A 19,814-nucleotide genomic window follows, 5' to 3' on the forward strand; every position below is an offset into this window, starting at 1 on the left:
CCCTAAGGGTTGGCCTCAGTTTCTGTGACCTGGGGAGCCTCTCTATGGAGTCCGGGTCTGGCCTCCTGGGGGAGTCCGTCCCCAGCTCTCTGTGTGGGATTGTTCTAGAGTTCTCTTCAGACTGCTCAGCTGGCTTTCGCAGTTTCTGGAAAGCTGGTGTTTTCTTCATGTTCAGGCATGGGATTAACTGGGAGGCTTCCTCCTCTCCCGGCCCACGGTGGAGTGGAGCAGGGAGACCCTTCCTCACTGTCTGAGTGGCCTTGGGTTGCACAGTCTCCCGAGAGGAGCAGCCCCTGGGTCTCATGTGTACCTGCTCTGCTTACAGCCTGACTCGGATTCCACCAAACACTCGACCCCATCCAACAGCTCCAACCCCAGCGGCCCACCAAGCCCCAACTCGCCCCACCGGAGCCAGCTGCCCGTCGCCGGCCTGGAGCAGCCGGCCTGTGACGCCTGAGGTTGCGCGGGCCGCCCCCTCCCCTGGTCAGTGCCAACAGAGCCCTCCCCCCGCCGTGGAGTCAGCCCGCAGCCGCTGAGACAGAGGGGACCTTTACTGGGACAACAGTCTGCTCTCCGCAGCGGCCACCGCGTGCGTGACAGCCTGTTTGCACAGGAAGGCACCAAAGGGACAGAGGTCCCCGTCCCCAGCCCCGTGGGGGGTGAACACGGGGCCGTCTCTGTCCTTTAGTTGTTGCAGAGTCAGCCCTGGTTACACAGAGGCCCTGTGACCAGTGACGCCGCGCCCCTGCATGCTTGCTGCCCTGGGGACCCCTCACCCACCCTGCATGGCACCCAGTCGATCACGTAGAATTGGCCCCGCGGCAGTGCTGTGCCTGCAGTCACTGTCCCCTCCCCTAGCTGGCGTTGCGTGCTCGGGTCCGAGCCCCTGAAGGCTCGTGTCCAGCCTGTCCCCGCCATGCGCTGTGGCTGGTGTCACACGCTGGCGTCTGTTGCGGGTTTTCATTTTAAATTTTTTAATGTAAGTTGAGTCTTTGTAATTATTGAATTGTGAGAACATTTCTGAAGAGTCTCCCTGTCAATAAAGCAGAGGGAGCAGTTTCAAAGTCCCCTGTGGTCATCTCCCTGTGTCTCAACTCCCTGGACTTGCTGGAGCTGGTCCTGCCAGGTACCCCGAGGGCACTGTGAGGCCACAGTGTGGAGCAGGGATGCAGCCGCCTGATGGGACAGACCAGGCCGGAGGGCTCAGAGCCGGTCCTGGCCCGGGGTACCTGGTATTGGCTGCTCGCCGATAGCTATGGTGTGCGAGTCCTGAGCTGACCTGAGGGCATGGCTGGGGCCTTCACAGGGGCAGGTGGTCCCCCAGGAACACGTGGGGCTTCTGTTCACCCACCCTGGAACCCGGGCCAGGAGCTGCCTCCCCAGGGCTGCAAGGTCACAGTCCTGCACATCCACTCCCAGGGTCAGACCCCAGCTGTGAGGGACTGCGGGCAGCCTGCACATGTGTGCAGACAGCTGTGGCTGCCATGAGCACTGGTCAGTGCACAGCGCTGAGAGCCCTGAGGGTGACCAGGGGACGCTGCCCCAGGAGTTTGTGAGCTGTGGCACCCGCATGTGGAGCCACAACCCCCGGCTAGCCTAGCAGGTGGAAGGGCGTGGACCCAGACATGGGATGAGCCTCAAGGCCAGAACTGGGCGGAGTACTGAGTGTGCGGAAGGCCCTTTAGTAGGTAGGTCTCCAGAGAAAAGGAGAGATGGAAAGACCCTCCATCTGCTGGTTACTCCCCAAGTGGCCGCAGTGGCCAGAGCTGAGCTGATCCGAGGCCAGGAGTCAGGAGCTTCCACGTGGATGCAGGCTTTGGGCTGTCCTCAGCTACTCTCAGGTCATAAGCAGGGAGTTGGATCCGAACGAAGTGCAGTAGCCAGGACACGAACCAGTACCCACATGGGATCCTGACGTCTGTAAGGTGAGGATTCAGCCACTGAGCCATCTCATGGGGCCCCCAAACACACATTCTTAAATCCTGGGATGAGCCAAGCTCTGCTTTCACTTCCAAGTTCTGGGAAGACCTAGAACTACTACTGGAGCAGCTGGCCCCGGGTGTGGGAGATGGAGTTGCCTGCCTGCCTTCCACAAATAGCAGGCAGAGATTTGTACATCTCAGTATTCTTTGTCTCCAGGGACTTCTCATTTAGAGAGAAATTAAAACAGGGCAAAAGCTACCTGTTTTTCCCCATGGCATTTTGGGAGAAATGGAGGAAGCCCTCAGATGAATAGTAATTTACAGCAGCACTATAGCAGTCGACCGTGTAAGACAGTCACCCAGTGCTGTGGCATAACAGATAATGTTGCTGCCTGCAATGCAGGCTCACATACGGCTGCTCCATTTCAGATCCAGCACCCTTCTTGTCGGAGAGAATGATCATTTTCCGTCTGCGGGTGCACTTCCACAAACAGCTCCAACAGCTGTGGCCAGGCCAGGAACCTGGAACCTCCCTGGGGAGGGGCGTTGGAGGAAAGGCCACAAAAAGCAGAGCTTGAGCCACTCACCCGCTTTTTGCACCAGGCCAAAAGGGGCCTGTCTCCATGGCTTTTCTAGAATGCTGAGGCTATAGCATTCCGGGCCGGTTATGACCAGGTGGCTGCGGATTAGACAGCTGGTACGGCCACAGAGCCCTGTGAGGTCAGAGGGGCAGCCAATCGGGATGCTCCCTGTACTGGGAGCACCTGCCACCACAGCCTCCCATATAAGTGCTGGCTTGCGTCCCGGCTCCAGCTTGGTCCAGCCCCGAGCGCTGCAGCCATGTGGGGAGTGAGCCAGTGCCTTTCAAATAAAATAAACCTTTTCGATCAAGAAAGATGGGGGTCAGTGCAGTGGCATAGCTGGCTAAAATCTGACTGTGGCACAGGTGTCCCTTACAGGCACTGGTTCATGTCCCGGCTGCCCCACTTTCCATCCAGCTCCCTGCTGTGGCCTGGGAAAGCAGTGGAGGATGGCCCAAAGCCTTGGGACTCTGCGCCCACGTGGGAGGCTTAGAAGAGGCTCCAGGCTCCTGGCTTTGGTCTAATCCAGTTCAGGCCATGGCACCTACTTGGGGAGTGAACAAACAGATGGAAGGTCTTTCTGGCCCCAGCACTGTAGCCTAGCAGCTGAACTCCTTGCCTTACAAGCGCCGGGATCCCATATGGTCACCAGTTCTAATCCTGGCAGCCCTGCTTCCCATCCAGCTGGGAAGGTAGTCGAGGATGGCCCAACCTTGGGACCCTGCACCTGCGTGGGACCCGGAAGAAGCTCCTGGCTTTGGACCAGCTCAGCTCTGGCCATTGAGCCCACTTGGGAAGTGAGTGAGCAGACCGATGATCTTCCTGCCCTGTAGATCTGCCTTTCCAATAAAACAACTTAAACACACACAAAGGCTCCTCTTGTTAGATCCAGAAGATGCCAGAAAAGTCATCATGTTCATGATAAACACACCAGCCCGCTGCCCCATTGATGATGCCATGTGTGACAAATGGCATGGACGCCAACAAGGGTCATGGGCTCTCCCTCACATCAGGGATGGTGCCAGGATGCCCACTCAGTGAGAGCCCTGCCAGGCACTCGGGCCCTGGGGGAAGGGGCACATCCCAGCACTGCGTGGTGGATAGCAGAGCAACCTAGACCAGCCATGCCTGGTGGGCTCCCAGGGGCCTGAAACTGCACCACAGACACCATGGGGGTGCCCCTGCTGTGGGTGCGGGGATGGGCCATCAGCAGGCCGGGTGGCACGCACCCTGGAGGGAGAGGAAGTGGGCAGCAGTGGTGACTACAAGCAGGGGGACCGTGCAGTGACAGCCAAGTGTAGGTCCAGGAGAACCAGCCAGGTGGGGTTGCATACTGTCAACACCAACAAAGTGAGCCGCTGGGGGGGATGGAAGTTCAGACCTGAGTGAGCAGGAGTGCCCTAACGTCGCAGCTGGAGAACCAGCTCTGTTCCGGGGATGGAAGTTCAGACAGGAGTGCCCTAACTGGAGCCCGCGACGGGCCAGCGCAGCTCAAGAACCAACTCTCAGAGATCAGCGCTAAAGCAGAGGGTGCTGCCAGGCGCTAGCCCCGATGAGGGGAGTCAGGGAACACAGACCTGCCCAAAGGCCCGAGGGCTCCACGGCCACCCCTGCCCAGCGCTTCCATGTTAACTGACCCATGGCCAGGGATGCCCAGCTGCCCACGTAGTACCCAGCCCCACAAACAAGCTGTGGGCCTGCCAAGCTGCAGGAGCAACCCTGCTCACCAGATAGCCTCGCCATTTGCTGCCCCCACGCCTGATTGCTCTAACAGGTCTTAGGTGTTACACTCCAGGGCCCCCAGCCACCCCACAGACCACAGACGCGCTGGGGGCAGGTGGGCACATCCCCAGGGCCAGTGAGCAAACCCCTTTATTGGGCTAGGCCGCACTGCCCTGGCCTGGGGGTCGGGTGGGAAGGGCAGGACGAGCGGGAGGAGCGGCGGCGGTCAGGCCTCGGCCTCTGCAAACAGCGGGTTGACGAAGTAGCTGTGGCTGGTGCCACTGACATCCGACTGTGGGGCTGGGCTGGGCAGCCGCACCGCGGGCTGCGGGAACAGAGGGTCAGGGGGGCTTCGGCTGCCACCAGCCCAGGACCGTCTCCAGCCCCCTCCAGCCCCGCCTCACCAGGTCCTGGGAGGCCACCACGTCGAACATGGGGTTGCGGAATCCCAGGGGCACCTCCGTGCCCACTCCAGTTTCTCGTTGTGGCCACCTGGAATGGGGCAGATTCGCAGGAGAGCCCCAGCCGGCCCCACGCCCACCTGTGCGCCCACCCCCGGCCTCGGGCCTCACGCACCTGAGCCGCCCAGAGCGGCGAAGCAGCAGCGTGGCCGCCAGCAGCACCAGCAGCGCCAGCGCAGCGGCCACTAGGCCGCCCACGAGCCCCGGGCGGGGCGCTGTCCCCTGCAGCCCCGAGGCTGAGCCGCCCCCGGTGGGCACACCGGACTCCCGCAAGGCGGCCGCCAGGATCCCCAGGGCCGCACCTGCAAATGGGGGTGCGCGCTCAGTTTCCCCCGTGGGGTGGGGGCGGGGCGAATGCGGGGTGGGGGCCCGGTACCGTTCAGCTCCGCGTCGGCCAGGAGCTCCCGGGCCAGCTGCCCCGCCGCGCCCACCTCGGGCCGGGCTTCTGCCAGCACCACCTGGACTTCCGTGTCGGTCTCGCGCAGCCGGGACGCGCGCGGCACCTTGGACACGGCCACCTGCAGCCCCTGATACTGGGGCTGGGGTCGGAGAGCGCACGCGTCACGCCGGGGCCCTCGGGCCCGCGTCGGGGCCACCTCCCGCCTCCCGCACCGCCCGTTACCAGGACCAGGAAGGCGTCCAGCAGACGCGCCCGGTACCGCTCCAGGTCAAAGGCGGGGCCGTGGGTCAGCGACACGACGGCTCCTACGGCGGGAGCGCACGGTCAGGCTCAGGGTCAGGGTCAGGCCCGCGGTGAGCAGGCCAGGTGAGCAGGCGGGGCGGGGCGGGGCGGGGGCGCTCACCGCAGAGGCCGCAGCACTGGCCCTCGGGCCGGACGGCGGCGTGGCAGGCGGCCGGCGGGCAGCGACCACCGCGCGGCTGCAGCAGAGCGGCGCAGATCCAGGGCAGCGCCTGCGGGGGCGCGGGGACAGTCAGGCGGGCGGCGGGCGGCGGGCGGCGGGCGGCGGGCGGGAGGGAGGCCGCGCTCACCTCGGCGTTGCCGCAGACGCAGCCCGAGGGGTCGGCGCAGGCTTCGGGAACCAGGCTCAGCGAGCCCGGCCCGTGGAACCGCAGACGGCCCGCGCGGGACGCCAGGTAGACGGCCAGGTCGTCGTCGCGCGTGAAGGTCTGGCGGGGCAGCCAGAAGGCGCGGCCTGAGCGCTCCGGGGCCCTGCGCGCCCCCGGCCTGCTCACCTGGCCCACTCACCTGGCCCGCTCACCTGGCCCGCGCCCCTGCGCCCCTGCCCGCTCACCTGGCCCGCGCCCCTGTGCCCCTGCCCGCTCACCTGGCCCGCGCCCCTGCGCCCCTGCCCGCTCACCTGGCCCGCGCCCCTGTGCCCCTGCCCGCTCACCTGGCCCGCGCCCCTGTGCCCCTGCCCGCTCACCTGGCCCGCTCACCTGGCCCGCGCCCCTGTGCCCCTGCCCGCTCACCTGGCCCGCTCACCTGGCCCGCGCCCCTGCCCGCTCACCTGGCCCGCGCCCCTGCCCGCTCACCTGGCCCAGCGCCGACACGCTGCGGACGCGCACGGGGTCCGCGCCGGGGCCGAGCCCCACGCGGAAAGACGCGTCGGCCGGGAAGACGACGTCGTCGTGGCGGCAGGGCACGCGCTCGGCGTCCACGGAGAACAGCCCGCGCGCCTCGTCCCGCGGCCGCCACGAGAGCGGGTCGAACCACGAGAAGCGGTCCGGATTCAGGAAGAGCGCAGAGGCGCCTAGGGGCGGGGCGCGCGGCCCTTAGCTCCGCCCAGGACACGCCCTCCGGGAAGCCACGCCTCTGCCCGGCAAGGCTTCTCGAAATGGCCCCGCCCCCTCCCCAGACCCGCCCCGACCTCCCTGGCCCCGCCCCGCTCTCGCCGCGGCCCCGCCCCGCCCTCTCACCGAGGCCGCAGCCCGGGTCCGAGCCCGCGTCGGCTGCGCTGAGTCCTGCTCCTGAGTCCAGGACGAGTTCCCCGTCCAGTGGCAGGAGCTGCGGAGGGGACGGGCTGAGATGGCGCCTTGGCGGTCCCCAGGACAGGGCACGTGATGGCCCACGGTCCAGTCGGCGGGGTTTCGGACACTGGGTGTCCGGCGGAGTCGGGGGGGGGGGTGCGGTTGTGTCAAAAAGCATCCCTCAGCTCAGAGGGCTTGACTTGATGCGGGGTGGAGAAGGAGGGCTGGGGCGGAAGAGGGCCTCGACCTTGCCCGTGCTGGCCAGCAGGCCGTCACCCCCCTCCCCCCGGGCGCGAGGGACGGACTGCAAGCACGAAGTGCAAGAATGCTGGGTTTAAAATTGGGGATGGCATTCCACATGGGCACTGGCGCCATCCCCGCTACTCCACTTCCGATCCAGCTCCCTGCAAATGACTTGGGAAGAGCACGGGTGGCCCAGGGGTGCAGGTGGTCCCTGCACCCACCGCAGGGACCAGGGTGAAGCTCCTGGCTTGTACCTGGCCCTGACCATTAGGGCCATCAGGGGGGTGGCGCAGCAAAGGAGGATTCTGTCACCCCCTCTCCGCTATTGCCCCCAACTCTGCCCTTCCTGCCTCTGCTAATGAGCACCCTGGAGCCAGCAGGGACTTGGGGACCCCCACTCACTGAGGGGCAGGGCTCCTGGCCTAGCTTAGCCTGGGCTGTTGCACCTGGGGAGAGGGGCCTGTGCTCTAAGGGAATAGGGGGCAAGGGCCATGGTGCCCTCCCCAGGGGCGCAGCCCGCCCACTACAAGCCTGGGTCCGCCAGATGCCTCACCAAGTCCGAGAGCAAGTGGCTTCCTCGTACCAGGACTGACACCATCTAGCGGAAGCGTCAGTGTCAGCGGAAGGTGGACTCTGCCCAGGGGCACCCCACACCCACGGGGGTCCCCGACACCTTGTCCGCTGGGAACTGCCCAGGGGCACCCCACACCCACGGGGGTCCCCGACACCTTGTCCACTGGGAACTGCCCACGGGCACCCCACACCCACGGGGGTCCCCGACACCTTGTCCGCTGGGAACTGCCCACGGGCACCCCACACCCACGGGGGTCCCCGACACCTTGTCCACTGGGAACTGCCCACGGGCACCCCACACCCACGGGGGTCCCCGACACCTTGTCCGCTGGGAACTGCGCAGCACCACCCGCACACGGAGTCTGGTTCTGGCTCCAGTTGGTGGCGTCGTCGAAGTAGGTGTTGGGGACCCAGAGTTTGGAGGCCGCCTGGGCCAGCGCTGGGGAAGGGGCACCTCAGTGCCTCCCGCTCCACATGGGGCGCCAAGAGCTTCCCGGCACCCGCCCTGTCCCCCCATCCCCATTTGCTGGGGCAGAGGTCAGGGTCAGTCAGGGACAGCGATCACCGCGGGAGGGCCCACTCAGGTCCGGGGGTCAGGAGGGCTTCCTGGATTCCTGGAGGAGAGTGTTCTCCCCTCCCCTGCCCCCGATTCCAGGAACGCAGGGCTAGAGGCCCCAGGAGTTGGGGGGCGGTCACCAGGGAAACTGAGACGGGCCCGAAGGAGGTCCCCGAGAACTGTGGCAGACCCCAAGCCTGCATCCCGTAAGTGCGTCCCCGCACCCGCTTACCGCACACCTGCAGCCACAGCGCGAGCCGGCCCAGCGCGCCCATCTCTTCTGCGGCCGTGTCCCAGACTGCAGACTTTGCCCGCCTTGGGGCCACCTGACCCCGGCGCCGCGGCCAGTTACACATTGACCTGCGGACCCGCCCAGGCCCTGCCGGCAGCCTCACCCCGCCGGCGGCAAGCGGGATGGGGAGAGGGCGCCCTGGAGTCAGCCCCCTGCCGGGCCTGGCCATCCGACTCCAGCCAGGCGCTCCCCAGAACGTGGGTAGCGGGGAGAAGGTCTAGGTCCAGGGTGCTGGTTCTGGACCGCTCCTGGTCAGGGAGGAGCGGACAAACAGGTTAAAGGCACACAGCTGGACGGGCAGCCACTGGCCGCTGGATGTTGTGGTGTGGACGCCAGGCATTTGGGAGTGGGGCCGGGAGGCTTGCGATTAGGGCAGGGTAAGAATGAGTAACAGGTGCACCCTGGGCAGGGGTGCGTGTGGAATGAAGGTGGAGGAGATGGTGGGTGAGGCGTGGCTGGCTGGAGGGGACGGTGGACCAATGAGCAGTGCCTGGACAGCGAATGCTGTTGGTGCCAGGTCAGCGGACGTGCAGATGGGCCGTGAATAGGGGAAGGCCGTGAAGGGCTTTTAGAGAAACTGCGCTCGGTGGAGAGATGGGGGGCGGATTTGCATGGAGGTCGGATGAGGGGTAGCTGCTAGGGGCTGAGGTAGGGAGGAGCCCGCTGGACACGGCCCGAAGCCACAGCCTGGCCTCTGCAGCTCCCGGGGCCCGGCCCTGGGGATAGCCCTGGCCCCCGCTGGCCTCCCGGGAAGCGCTGTGCTCTGCAGGCCGCCTTCACTCAGGACCAGGAAGCAGCAGATCTGTGGGTTGGGATCTCCCTGTGGCCTCCGCGAGGGGCGAGATGGATTTCACCCTAGGGCCCGAGCAGAGGAGCCTCCGAGGAACACGCAGCAAGTGGGCAGTCCTGACAGCAGCAAGGCTCGGCCTCGGGGAGCGGCCACTCCTGGGCTGACCGCTCGGCGCGAGCCTGTGTACTACAGCAGACAGGGAGGTGCCCAGGGCGGCCAGACCCCAGGGGAAGCTGCAGACGGGCCCAGGGCGACTGCCCCGCGTGGACGCTGCAGGTGCCCGAGGAAGAGCAATGGGCAGAGGCCTGGGGCGGCCTCGCAGGGCCCACCCCTGGGAATTGTGCAGGCGCCTCAGGCCTGCGAGGTCCTCACAGAACGGGAGGCCAGGCTGGGTTTGCCAGCAACTGAGAAGGGAGCCCTTGGGGCGGTGTCCTTCCTGAGTCCCTGGCCATGGTGGCTGCTGGGGGGACCAGGGGTATGGGCAGCAACGCTGGGGTGACTCAAGCCTTCGGTCCCACCTCCGGGCCCCAGGCTACAAGGCCACCTCAGCAAGTGAGCTGGGCTCTCTCCCTGTCAGCAGTGTCCAGCCCTGCGGGAGGGGGGCTGAGAAGGGGCCAGCCATTCAGCCCTCCTGTCACTTGTGGCTGGGCGGAGGCTGGTTGGAGGATGAGGTCCGTAGCCCAGAGAGGCAGCCTGGAGGGTGCTTCTCACCTGCTGGTCCACTCCTGACTCCTGAACAGCCCGCAGTGGCCTCGCGGGGTGCATGTGGTCGGAGTCTGCCCGGGGACCTGAACCAGGCCGTGACAGCAGCCGCCCTGGGACGTACCGGAGGGCCCCATCACCTCCTCGAGCCCAGAAGCTGGCTCTGGGGTGTCTGCATCAGTGTTGGCAGCGTAGTTTGGGGGTTACCATCCGTTTCTGCTGCTCTGAAACTTGGCGGGCAAAGTCCCAGCGGTCTCGAAGGTGCAGAATCATGTGTGAAAGCTGGCCTGGTGCACGGCGCGTGCCTGGCCCTCAGGTGACGTTAGGCACCCATTCCTGCTGGGCCAGAGACCGGGAGGAGGTTCCGGGACTCGGGCTCCCCGGGGCCTGGACCTTGCTGGGACAGCCTGATGCAGGGAGGCCAGCGTGGCTGCCTCAGCCTGGGGCAAGGGGCAGCGCGTACCCATGCTGGACCTGGTGGGAGGACCCTGGGCCACACCTGTGGGTGAGGCCATCTCCAGCCCTGGCCCCTTGTTAGCTATGGAGGGGTGAGGCTGAGCAGTAGAGTGTCTGCAGGAGGGGGTGTCTGCTGACCCTGGGCGTGTCCCCAAGGCCTGCACGGCAGCCACGGGAGTGCCTCCTGCAAGACTGCTTCTCAGTGAAGAGACAGCACTTAGCCTTCCATCCACTGCTTCACTCCCTAAGGGGGGACTGGGCCAGGAACTCTGTCCAGATCTCCCATGAGGGTGGGAGAGGTGGGACTCGATGTCAGGGACTGTGGGACAGGTTGCAGGCATCTTTGTGCTGTGCTGCCCCAGCCACCTCTTCTCAGGAGGAGGAAAACACTAACTTTGCACTTTAAAGTGGAGAAAGCTGAGCCTGGCGCGGTAGCCTAGCAGCTAAACTCCTTGCCTTGAATGCGCTGGGATCCCATAGGGGGGCCAGTTCTAATCCCGGTGGCCCCACTTCCCATCAGCTCTCTGCTTGTGGCATGAGAAAGCAATGGAGGACGGCCCACGACCCTGGGACCCTGCACCTGCATAGGAGACCTGGAAGAAGCCCCTGGCTCCTGGCTTCGGATCAGCTCGGCTCCGGCCATTGTGGCCACTTGGGGAATGAGTCAATGGACAGATCTTCCTGTCTCTCCTCCTCTCCGTATCTGACTTTCCAATAAATAAATAAATAAACAATCAAATCAAGTGGAGGAAGCTGGTCTGGGGGTCCGCGGCCCATCAGTGTGGAACCAGGGAGAACCCGGGGCGCCAGGCCAGCCAGCCAGCGAGGCGAGGTCTGGAGGCCGCACAGGGAACCACACACAATTTGCAGGGCCCTTGTTCAGCAGCCAGCCCGTGAGACGCAGGCACGACAGACCAGGACTCCGTAGTCAGATTTATTTTCCTCTAATAAGACAGTTTTAGCATTTCAAAGTTTTGCATTCTACAGTCTTACAAACTTTAGTTATTAGCATAGGAAACACAAAAAACATTGCAAGACCTCAAAACACAAATAAATACCAAATAAACCACACACAACGTACAGCAAACAGAAATGTAACACAATAATGCTATCAGGAGAGGAGACATGCTGCTGTCTGGTAGAACAACATGATTATTGCTGAGCAATCACTTAGACTGTCTGTTCTTTCTTAGAAGCGTGGACAACACGGACGCGAGTCACTGGTCACGACTGATCACTTGGACTGCCGGGACGGGGCCTGGTGGCAAGCAGCTACTGCGGGCGGCACTGGTGTCAACAGGCAGAGAAAAGACAGGGTCCAATGAGAGACGGGCCTTCTTTGGTCTTTGTCTGTGGGTAAGAGAACTGAACGCAAAAGGGGAGGGCGGGCGGACGTCCGCGGGGCCGGGTCCCAAGCGTTCGCCTCACACACATCCTCGCCAGGATTGCCAACTGGGTCGCTGAGTTTGCTGTTGAAAGTTATCTTACTTGTCTATAAGGGGACATGTTATACAGACACCAGTCACCACTGGTGACAGGAGTGGGGCGGCGGTCCGGGGCTTTGAGCCTCTTTTTCACGGTGAGAATTCACAGGACGGACTACGGCGCAGCAGGAGAAATGAGATGTGGGCCCTGCTCCCAGCCGCCCCGACGCAGCCACGCACCCACTGAGCATACCCCTGCCAGTCCGGCTCCCTGATGCCACGGTGCCCGTGACAACCAGCACCAGCCAGGACGGTCAGGATGAGACGGTATCAACCTGGGGGCCGGAAATGCGGCTCCCACCCCTGGCGGGCACCTCTCTCCTATTGCGGGGAGCAGAGCAAGAGATTCGCAAACGGAAGACAGAACCATGGACTGGAGCTGAGAAGTAACTGTGACAGACCTCACTGAACACATGCTCAAGGCAGAGGAGCGCCCCGAGGTCTCCCCCACTCTCCTGCTGCAGCCTAGCAAGATCCCGACTAAAAGTAAAAAACCAGTACTGTTCAACCCCACCTGAGCCCTGTGAGTGTGCTCATCACCCTGGGCATGGCTGCTGCACTCGGCTCCCTCCTTGGTGTCCCTGGAGCGGACAGTGAACCCATCAGACAGCCTTGTCCAGCCACCCCAAGTGGAGGGGCACCCTTAGTGACAACACAGGGGGAACACGTGTCTCCTGGGACGTGAGGCCTCGGATTTGGGAGACGGTAGCCGGCAGGTGCCTGTCCCCATGGGGCTGTGCCGGGAGGGCCAAGTGTGCATGAGAGGACATTTTGCCAGAGCCAATTAATGGGTGTCCCCTTGGGCAGGTGTGTGCTGACCAGGGAGAAGGAGGGAGGCCACTCACACGGAGCCTGCGCTGGGCTGTTGTGTGGCCCCAGGGCTGCTCTGGGGGAGCAGTATAGCCTCAGGGCCTGTCCCACCCCCACCCCGCTCCCCACACTGCTCTCCTGCCTCCCTCCGGGTCCCTAAGAGCCTGGCACCTAGGAAGTCCAGTCCACGACCCTTCTCCCCAGCTATGCTGAGAAGGCCCCCCATGTCAAGGACACACCCCAGTTTCTAGATCCTCCTGCTCCCCTTGCACAAGCCCTACAGCCAGGGGCTGGGCTCTGGGCTGCTGCGTGCAGCCAGGCCCAATCCAGGCCCACCTGCTGGCCCTGGCAGCAGGAGCGGTGCAGAGGTGCAGCTGCAGCCTGGAGAGAAGGTGCCTGAGGCTGGACCTCACCCACCACGGACTCAGAGGGGTTTCTTTAAAGCACTGGGATGGTGCTGTCACGTGTGGGAGGAAGGAGGTACATACCCAGATGTCTAGTGCACCACCACCCTTTCGCGTCCAGGACCCTGTGAAGTAGGGACAGCCAACAGCTGCTGAGACGGCAGCTGGGCCTCAGCCGAAAGGAGACCCCAGCCCAAGGCTGGCCCCGGCGGCGAGCACCAAACAAGGGTACCGGGCAGTGCTGGGACAGAGCCACCCGCAGGGGCATCCAGCAGGGCACTTAGTGTCCTTGTGCACACAGCAGCAGCTCCCGGGTCCCGAGGGCTGCACACAAACCACAGGCAGAGAAAGGAACTGGCACCAAGAACATGATGGCCCAGGTCGTGCCCTCTGCCCGGGGGCAGGGCCAGTGACTCCACCCTTGTCCCAGGAGTTGGGGGAAGAGGGCGGGGACACGGAACCATGGGAGCTGCTGGAAAAGTGCAGGGAGGCCTTCCAAGCGGCCCAGTCCCAGGCCAGAGGGAAGATGGATTCTACTACCACACCACGATGTTGCTCAGCTGAAATTTGCTCACTGTACAGACATTTGTGGAGGGGAAAAGGTTGCAGGGAGGTCCCTATTGTTTTGCCCAGTCTGGGAAACCCAGAGCCCAGGCCAGGATTGAGCCAGATACCTGCGGGCAAGAGTGGTCTCTGCAGCCTTGTCAGGGCCCTTGCTCTCTGCACGGGGCCATGTGGCCCCCGCAGGGGCAGGGTCCGTGACCCAGATCTGCCCAGGGAACCATCCCAGAAGGGCGGAGTTGGAGGCAAGACAGCTGCACATTGTCACCAGGGCAAGGCAGGCGCTGGAACCAAGGAGGGCACTCCCAGAGGCGCAGGGGTGGGCATTTCCAGCAGGCACTGGGGCAAAGGCACACCCAGGACAGATGGCAGCACCAGAGACAAGGTGGGCCGCCGGGCACCAACCCCGCTGTCCCCGTGCGACCTTGGGGAGAGCCCAGAGGCAGGCAGTCTGAAGTGCGCAGCCCAGCTGGCCAATTGTGGGCGCGCCTTTTGGGCGAGTGGCACAGATGTGGTGGTTCGCACACACTGGTTCTGTCTAGGAAGCACCCGTCGCGTGTAGCACCCATCAGTAAAGAGCACCGTGAGGCGTGGTGCATAGCAAAGGGGCACAGGGCAGGGCTCCAGGCTTCAGTCACAGTTGGACCATTGGGAACAGTAAACAGTGAGTGGCAGGTGCCTTCCAGGCAGGCGCAGGACAGGCAAGGGGTCCAGCCGTCCCTCGCGCCAGGGTGGTGGCTCGGGGCCGTCCGGTGGTCAGCCAGGGCGGCCCCCAGAGCAGTGGTCTCTGGAATGCTCAGAGGGTTCTACTTTGAGCTTGTGTAGGGACATGGGGAGGTGTGGCGTCCGCGGCACACCTGCCGCCCTCGGGTGGGACCTAGGAGATGGGGAACTGGTGACAGTTAAGCAGTGGAGGCTCCGCAAGCTGACGATGGAGCCTAGCTGCCCTTCGGCAGGTGCAGCTGCTGAGGGTCCTCGCAGGGGTGAGGACCTAGGGGTGCAGAAAGTCTGGCCAAACTATCGCCGTCTAGAGTGATGCCGAACACAAACAGGGCCGAGAAGCAGCATGGCACATCTAAGGCACGGGCACCACAGCCGCCACCTCTGCGCGCTCAGAGATCACAGACAGAATGCAGCAAATGACGGGAAGCGAAGCACGCCTGCCACGCCCTCCCTGCGCACGAGCCGCCTGCCCACCCCGGACGGGACACTGGAGCCGAGCTCGGGCTGTCGGCCAGAGAGCTTGCTGGGACACATGGGGCAGAATTTACAGGGTTTTGTTTAGAACTCCAAAGTTCAACTAGTGCCCTATTTTAGGGTGCAAACAACTGTAAATCCGAGAACGATGCACAGCATCCATGAGCCGGGCCCCACAGCCGTGTGAAGTAGTGTCATCGACCACGACAGGGTTGGAAGGTACATTTCTCACGAGAAATAACAGCAGGTTGAGAATCCTCTTTCCTATCACAAGTGATAACCAGTGTCTGATATTTTACATTTTCTTCCAAGAAATATCAGTCTATCAACGTTTTTAAAATAAAATGTTTGCAGTAACAATTATTTGTAGAACTTTAAATAAAAAAATGATTCTGAATTTAGAGATTTCCAAAAAAGATGAAGGTGTACTTCAGGGTCTTCTGACAAACAAATTATTAAAACAGAGACCAGATGAGGCCTTAAAAATAGACAATATATACTATATTTGAAACAAGATTGAGCTCTTGAATTTTAGAACGAATATATCAGAATTGCATTATTATTTCATAAACTTTCCTTTCATTTAACATGCTGAGGTGTCCAGCTGTCCCCACGTGTGTGTGTCTGTATGTTTTCGGTGTGCAAGTTTAAGGAAGGAAAAAAACCACGTGTTTGTTTAGCATATATGTTTTCCACCTTAGTTAACTAGATCTTTAAAATGAAAATGAAACTCTTCTCTGACAGCAAGATTTATCTTGGCAAAGGATAAATACTTCCTCAGAGTGAATGTTGCTAGTCCGTAGGAAACGCGTCCGGGTGGTCTCGCAGTGGCTCCTCCCGCCGGCCGCACGCCTGCCCGCCGCCGCCGCCTCTCGTCCTCCGCAAGGTCCCGTTCTGAGCGCGAGGACCTCAGTGAAGACAGACTGGCTCACCCCCCCAGAGGAGTTACCTTCTGCCAACTCCACCTCCCAGCAACCCGTCAGGGGTCGGGCAGATCTGAAGTATCCACTATGACTTTAATAAAGATTGTATCATCTTTAATATACGTTCCGTTTTCCAGGACCGTCTGGGCCACGAAGACGGGGCAGCCGGAGGCGATGTTCATCTCGCCGGTGGGCTTCTTGAAGCTGCTGCTGTTGGGGTCTGGCTTGAAGGCGTCTCCCAGATGACGCCGGGAAGACCCCTGATCCATCAACATGAGCGTCACTTTCTGCTTGAACGGCCAAGGCAGCAGGGCATCATACTCTCCACGCATGATGACAAAGAACAGGGACAGGTGCGTCCCCTTGCCCATGCCGTCCCCATTCAGGTAGACCCTGGCACACATCTTGTAGCCAAAGTAGCCCGTGTAGAAAGGCTGGCTGTAAAGGGACAAGGTCTTCCCCATCACGGCCTCCTGCTTCCGCCGCTTGTAATCCCGGATCTTCCAGATCAGCACGCCGTTGTAGCTGGCGGTCTCCAGGACCTGGAAGCGCAGGTCCATGTCCGCCAGGCGGATGTCGTGAACGCTCAACATCTGGTCATGCCGGCTCAGCTGGGATTCCAGCAGGCCTAGCACGGGCGAGAGAGTCGGCAAGTGAGAAGCGCGGCTCAGGGGGTCAGCCCACACGAATAGCTGAACCAAGCAACAGGCGGGGCTTCCAGGCTAGCTGCGAGGCTGGGTGCTGGTGTGGCCCAGGCCTGCTCTCAGAGGGGGCTGCAGGACGCGCACTGGCCATCCGTCCGCTCTTCCCCTGGCAGCCATGGTGGACGCAGCCCACTGTGAGAGCACGGTGGGCAGCGCGGGAGGTGATGGGGCATACAGGTGGCCCCACTCAGCGGCCACCGTGCATGTCACCCACCTGCTGGGAGCCAGGGGGCTGGGGCTGGCCGTCCATGCTGAGCCTCAGCAGCTCCCACCATGAGCCCCCTGCCCATGTGATCAGCCCCTACTGTAGCGCAGCACCCCGGTTGCATTCCATGCCACCCCGCTTCCCATGCACATGCGCACACTGTAACATTCACTCTGTCAAACAGCGTCAGCGGCCGCCCCGGGTCTCAGAAGCGCGGCCTGGGGCAGTCCACATGCAGGACACGCGTCACTGCCTCTCTGGCCAGGGCTCTGCAGCCCCACACCAGCCCAAGAGGGAGGGCAAGACTGCATTTCTCTGCAGAACTGCTCTGTACCAGAGAGGCCTGGGCTAGCGCAGCACACGCCTGAGCGCCCCGAGCAGCTCCTGGGCACAGCACTCACCGGGGGCACAGCCTGGGACACGCGGCCCACCCGGCCCCGGCCCCGCCTGGCTGTGCTCACCTGTGTTGCGAGCTGCCTGCCCGGCACACTTGTCCACGCTTTCCAGCTCGCTCACGCGGTTCTGGAGCGACTCCACGCTGCTCTTCATGCTGTCTGCTTCCTCCCAGTTCTGCCGGAAGGGGCGGATCTCCTTGTCCAGCTCCTTCAGCTTCTCCGCTTGGCTGTCTATTACTCGCTTCCACATCAAAGGTGTTAAAAGACAGTCAGGACTCGAAAAGCATGCCACCACCCACCCAGGATGGGCCAGTCCGGGACAGAGCAGCCACCCGGCACCTGGACCTTACTAAAGAGTGGGAGCGAGCTGGCCCCAATCCAAAGAGCTCCAGGGACAGGGCCTGTGCCCTGGACGGCAGGGGGGCACTAGGAGGACATTCTGCGGGAAAACAAATGACATGTGCCGCGTCCAGGTCGCTCTGCCACACGAGGTCAGAAGACTGACGGAGGCCGCTGCCTGCTTCTCCACCGTGTGCCCTGCGGGGTCGGGAGGAGTCCCCATTCCCCCATCTCAGACCAGCCCTACTGCTGCCCACATGTCCACCAATCACGTGCTGCCCTGGCCCTGGCGCTACTCCTACCTGATGTGACTTCACTGTCCACATACACAGGGACTGAGAGCAGGTCCCCAGGCATGTGGCTCCAAATGCCCACACCCTGTTCTGGAGCAGCAGGCTCAGGAGGCCCTGGCTCAGCCACCAGGGGCGTCCCCGGCCGCAGGAAGAGGGCACTTACAGCCCAGGACTGGCGCAGGCCAGGAACGCAGAGCTTCCTCTGCTCGTTTCACACTCAGCGCAAGGGCAGCTGGGACAGCAAAGACAGGCTGACGGTCGTGGTTGCCAAGAGCAAGGCCTGAGTTCGTCTCATCCTCAAGGAAGCAATTCAGAAACCTGGGTCACGCTCAGGGTCTACAGCAGCACAGGGAGCTGCACCCAGACCACACAACAGGCTCAGAAGTCCGCTGGCTGACGAGGCCGGGCCCTAAAGTGTTCTCACCGAGTTCCTGATGCACAGAGCACAGGCATCCCCCAAAAGCCCTGGCAACAAGTGCAGGGGCCCCTTGCTGCAGCTCCCCAAGGCAAGGAGCTCTGCAGGTCTCACGGCATTCCGGCATTATGGGGGCACCAAGCGCTCTCCTGACAAGCAACAACACCCTCCCTTGGCTTAGCTTGAGGCGGAGCAACAGTTTCTTAGCTCACACACTATCTTTTCTAGGAGCCAAAACAGCCCACATTAATGGTTGTGCAGAGCCCAGTGCTCCAAACACCTGCCAACACTTCCCCACGCGCTGCTGCTGGCACACACCGTGCTGAGGAGGGCAGCCACACGCAGCAGTGCCTCAGCCCCGGGTCTGTTGAGCACAGGACCTGCCTGGCCTGGGGCCTCGTGGGACCAAACAAGGTCGCACCTGCTCTTGCAGCCAGACCCGTGGCTGGCTTCAGGGCTGCCCCCACATGGCCTGAGGCGCGGGTCATTGCATGCGCACAGTCATACACACATGGCACACAGATGAGGCTCAACCCATTCACTTCATAAAGGAACTCCCATGCACAGCAGGGAAGACGTGTTATATTGACCCCAGACTCCTTTCACATGAATGCAGTGAGACCTAAATCAGGCTCCACTCTTAGACAGGGCCACCCTGGCCCCGCAGGCCTCTAGGACACAGATCTTAGCAGAACTCAGACCCCAGAAAATCCATCCCAAGCAACAGCCTGCCTTTAGCTGCACTCCACATCCCTAGCCGACCTTTGCTGCCACCGGGCACTAGGCCTGCAGCACAAGGTGTCTGAGCCTGGGTGAGCCGGGCAGCACACACCACCAGCTCAGCACTCACAGCAGCACTGCCTCAGGCGCACCCCTCAGCTGTCTGGAAAGAAACCCCAAATCTTTCAAGGAGTAAAACATGAAGAACATCCTTCTTGTCCAAACAAAAGCACCCTCCCCCACTGCTTAAACCAATGCCCTGGCCACTGGGCACTGCACAGTCAGTCAGCACGCAGGCAGCAGGGGCCTGGGGTCAGGTGAGGAAGGCCTCCTGCCGGAGGTGGGATTTACACCGAGACCGGAGGTGTCCAAGAAGCAACGAGACCACAGGGCCTGCAGCATGAGGCAGAGCACAGAGGCGAGGAGTGGCCGGCCACCCAGGTCTCCTGCTGACAGTCAAGAGCAGAAGGCAGGCCCAGGCTGCAGGGGAAGGGGCTGCTTAGGCCACACACAGAGCCAGTCCTACCCATCCCCAACCTGTTCTTGAAGCCAGGCCAGGATTTCTCTCTCAATGCCAGCCAAGGCTGCCAAGGCCACAATGCCACGCACGGTCAGACCATCTCCCACCTGCCAGGCTGCATCTGCCAGGCTGGGGAGGCGCCGGCTGCGTGCAGCCACATCTCTCCCTGGACAAGCTCTGGGAACTTCAGGTATGAATCCCTTTGGAGAATGCAGTCTGTCTGCTCTCTTCATGGGGAAGAGGCATGCCACCAGCCCTGTGCTCCTCCCACTGACGCTGTGCTCAGCACTCACCCCCACAGCCCCACGGCCCCCTTCCTGTTCGATTTTACATCCGTCCTGAAAGTTCTCCAACATATCACACGGAGTGGGGTCAGTACCTGTAAGCCCTTCCAGCTGACTGGAGAAGGGGGCAGTGGACTGAGAGGGCTCTCTCCCCGGGGGCAGTCAGTGAGACCCGCCTCTACACCCCGAGGCTGTGAACGTGGGCACATCAACCCCACCGTGCAGCCAGAACTGTCCTGCTTATGTGCAGTGGCGCCGCACAATGGCTCGCTGCCCATCGTCTCCTGTGGGGACAGTCTTTCAGGTAGGACATGGACTTGCCTGAGCTCCTAA

At 62.5% G+C, this 19,814-nt stretch overlaps 3 protein-coding genes across 8 annotated transcripts in view; 1 reads left to right on the forward strand and 2 right to left on the reverse strand.

Moving 5' to 3' along the window:
• CDC42BPB (CDC42 binding protein kinase beta) overlaps positions 1-468 on the forward strand; it is a 65,665-nt gene extending 65,197 nt beyond the window's left edge. The window contains exon 37 of the mRNA XM_058655462.1: positions 326-468. Coding sequence (XP_058511445.1) covers positions 326-457 — 132 coding nt within the window. The 3' untranslated portion in view covers positions 458-468. The remainder of the gene's footprint in view (positions 1-325) is intronic.
• A 439-nt stretch (positions 469-907) lies between these two features.
• AMN (amnion associated transmembrane protein) lies at positions 908-8,304 on the reverse strand. 2 transcript variants are annotated; one of them, XM_058655489.1, is made up of 12 exons: positions 8,220-8,304; positions 7,752-7,870; positions 7,412-7,456; positions 6,565-6,652; positions 6,181-6,398; positions 5,677-5,814; positions 5,490-5,598; positions 5,309-5,391; positions 5,063-5,225; positions 4,802-4,988; positions 4,630-4,717; positions 4,428-4,550 (listed from the first exon to the last, which is right to left on the reverse strand). In XM_058655489.1, exons 1-12 carry the CDS (start codon positions 8,260-8,262, stop codon positions 4,452-4,454), a joined length of 1,380 nt encoding a protein of 459 aa, XP_058511472.1. In that variant the 5' UTR covers positions 8,263-8,304; the 3' UTR covers positions 4,428-4,451. The 2 variants fall into 2 exon arrangements, with proteins under 2 accessions (XP_058511473.1, XP_058511472.1); XM_058655490.1 differs by lacking the exons at positions 4,428-4,550; positions 4,630-4,717 and adding an exon at positions 908-1,033.
• Positions 8,305-14,890: 6,586 nt separating this feature from the next.
• The window catches only part of TRAF3 (TNF receptor associated factor 3), a 97,489-nt gene continuing 92,565 nt past the window's right edge, over positions 14,891-19,814 (reverse strand). For all 5 annotated transcript variants that reach the window (XM_058655488.1, XM_058655484.1, XM_058655485.1 and 2 more), the window contains exons 11-12: positions 16,977-17,151; positions 14,891-16,234 (exon numbers count right to left, since the gene is read on the reverse strand). In XM_058655488.1, the coding sequence (XP_058511471.1) occupies positions 15,663-16,234; positions 16,977-17,151 (747 nt within the window). In that variant the 3' untranslated portion in view covers positions 14,891-15,662. The remainder of the gene's footprint in view (positions 16,235-16,976; positions 17,152-19,814) is intronic.

Source organism: Ochotona princeps, chromosome 26 (assembly GCF_030435755.1).
Source record: "Ochotona princeps isolate mOchPri1 chromosome 26, mOchPri1.hap1, whole genome shotgun sequence".
Lineage (NCBI taxonomy): Eukaryota > Metazoa > Chordata > Mammalia > Lagomorpha > Ochotonidae > Ochotona > Ochotona princeps.

Excerpts from the sequence above, each read along its gene's own strand:
- AMN (XM_058655489.1), bottom strand. The coding sequence starts at position 8,262 with ATGGGCGCGCTGGGCCGGCTCGCGCTGTGGCTGCAGGTGTGCG. Across the intron at positions 5,815-6,180 it reads GCGTGTCGGCGCTGGGCCAG|ACCTTCACGCGCGACGACGA; the intron begins GTGAGCGGGCAG and ends CTGCCCCGCCAG. Across the intron at positions 4,718-4,801 it reads CGCCGCTCTGGGCGGCTCAG|GTGGCCACAACGAGAAACTG; the intron begins GTGCGTGAGGCC and ends GCCCCATTCCAG.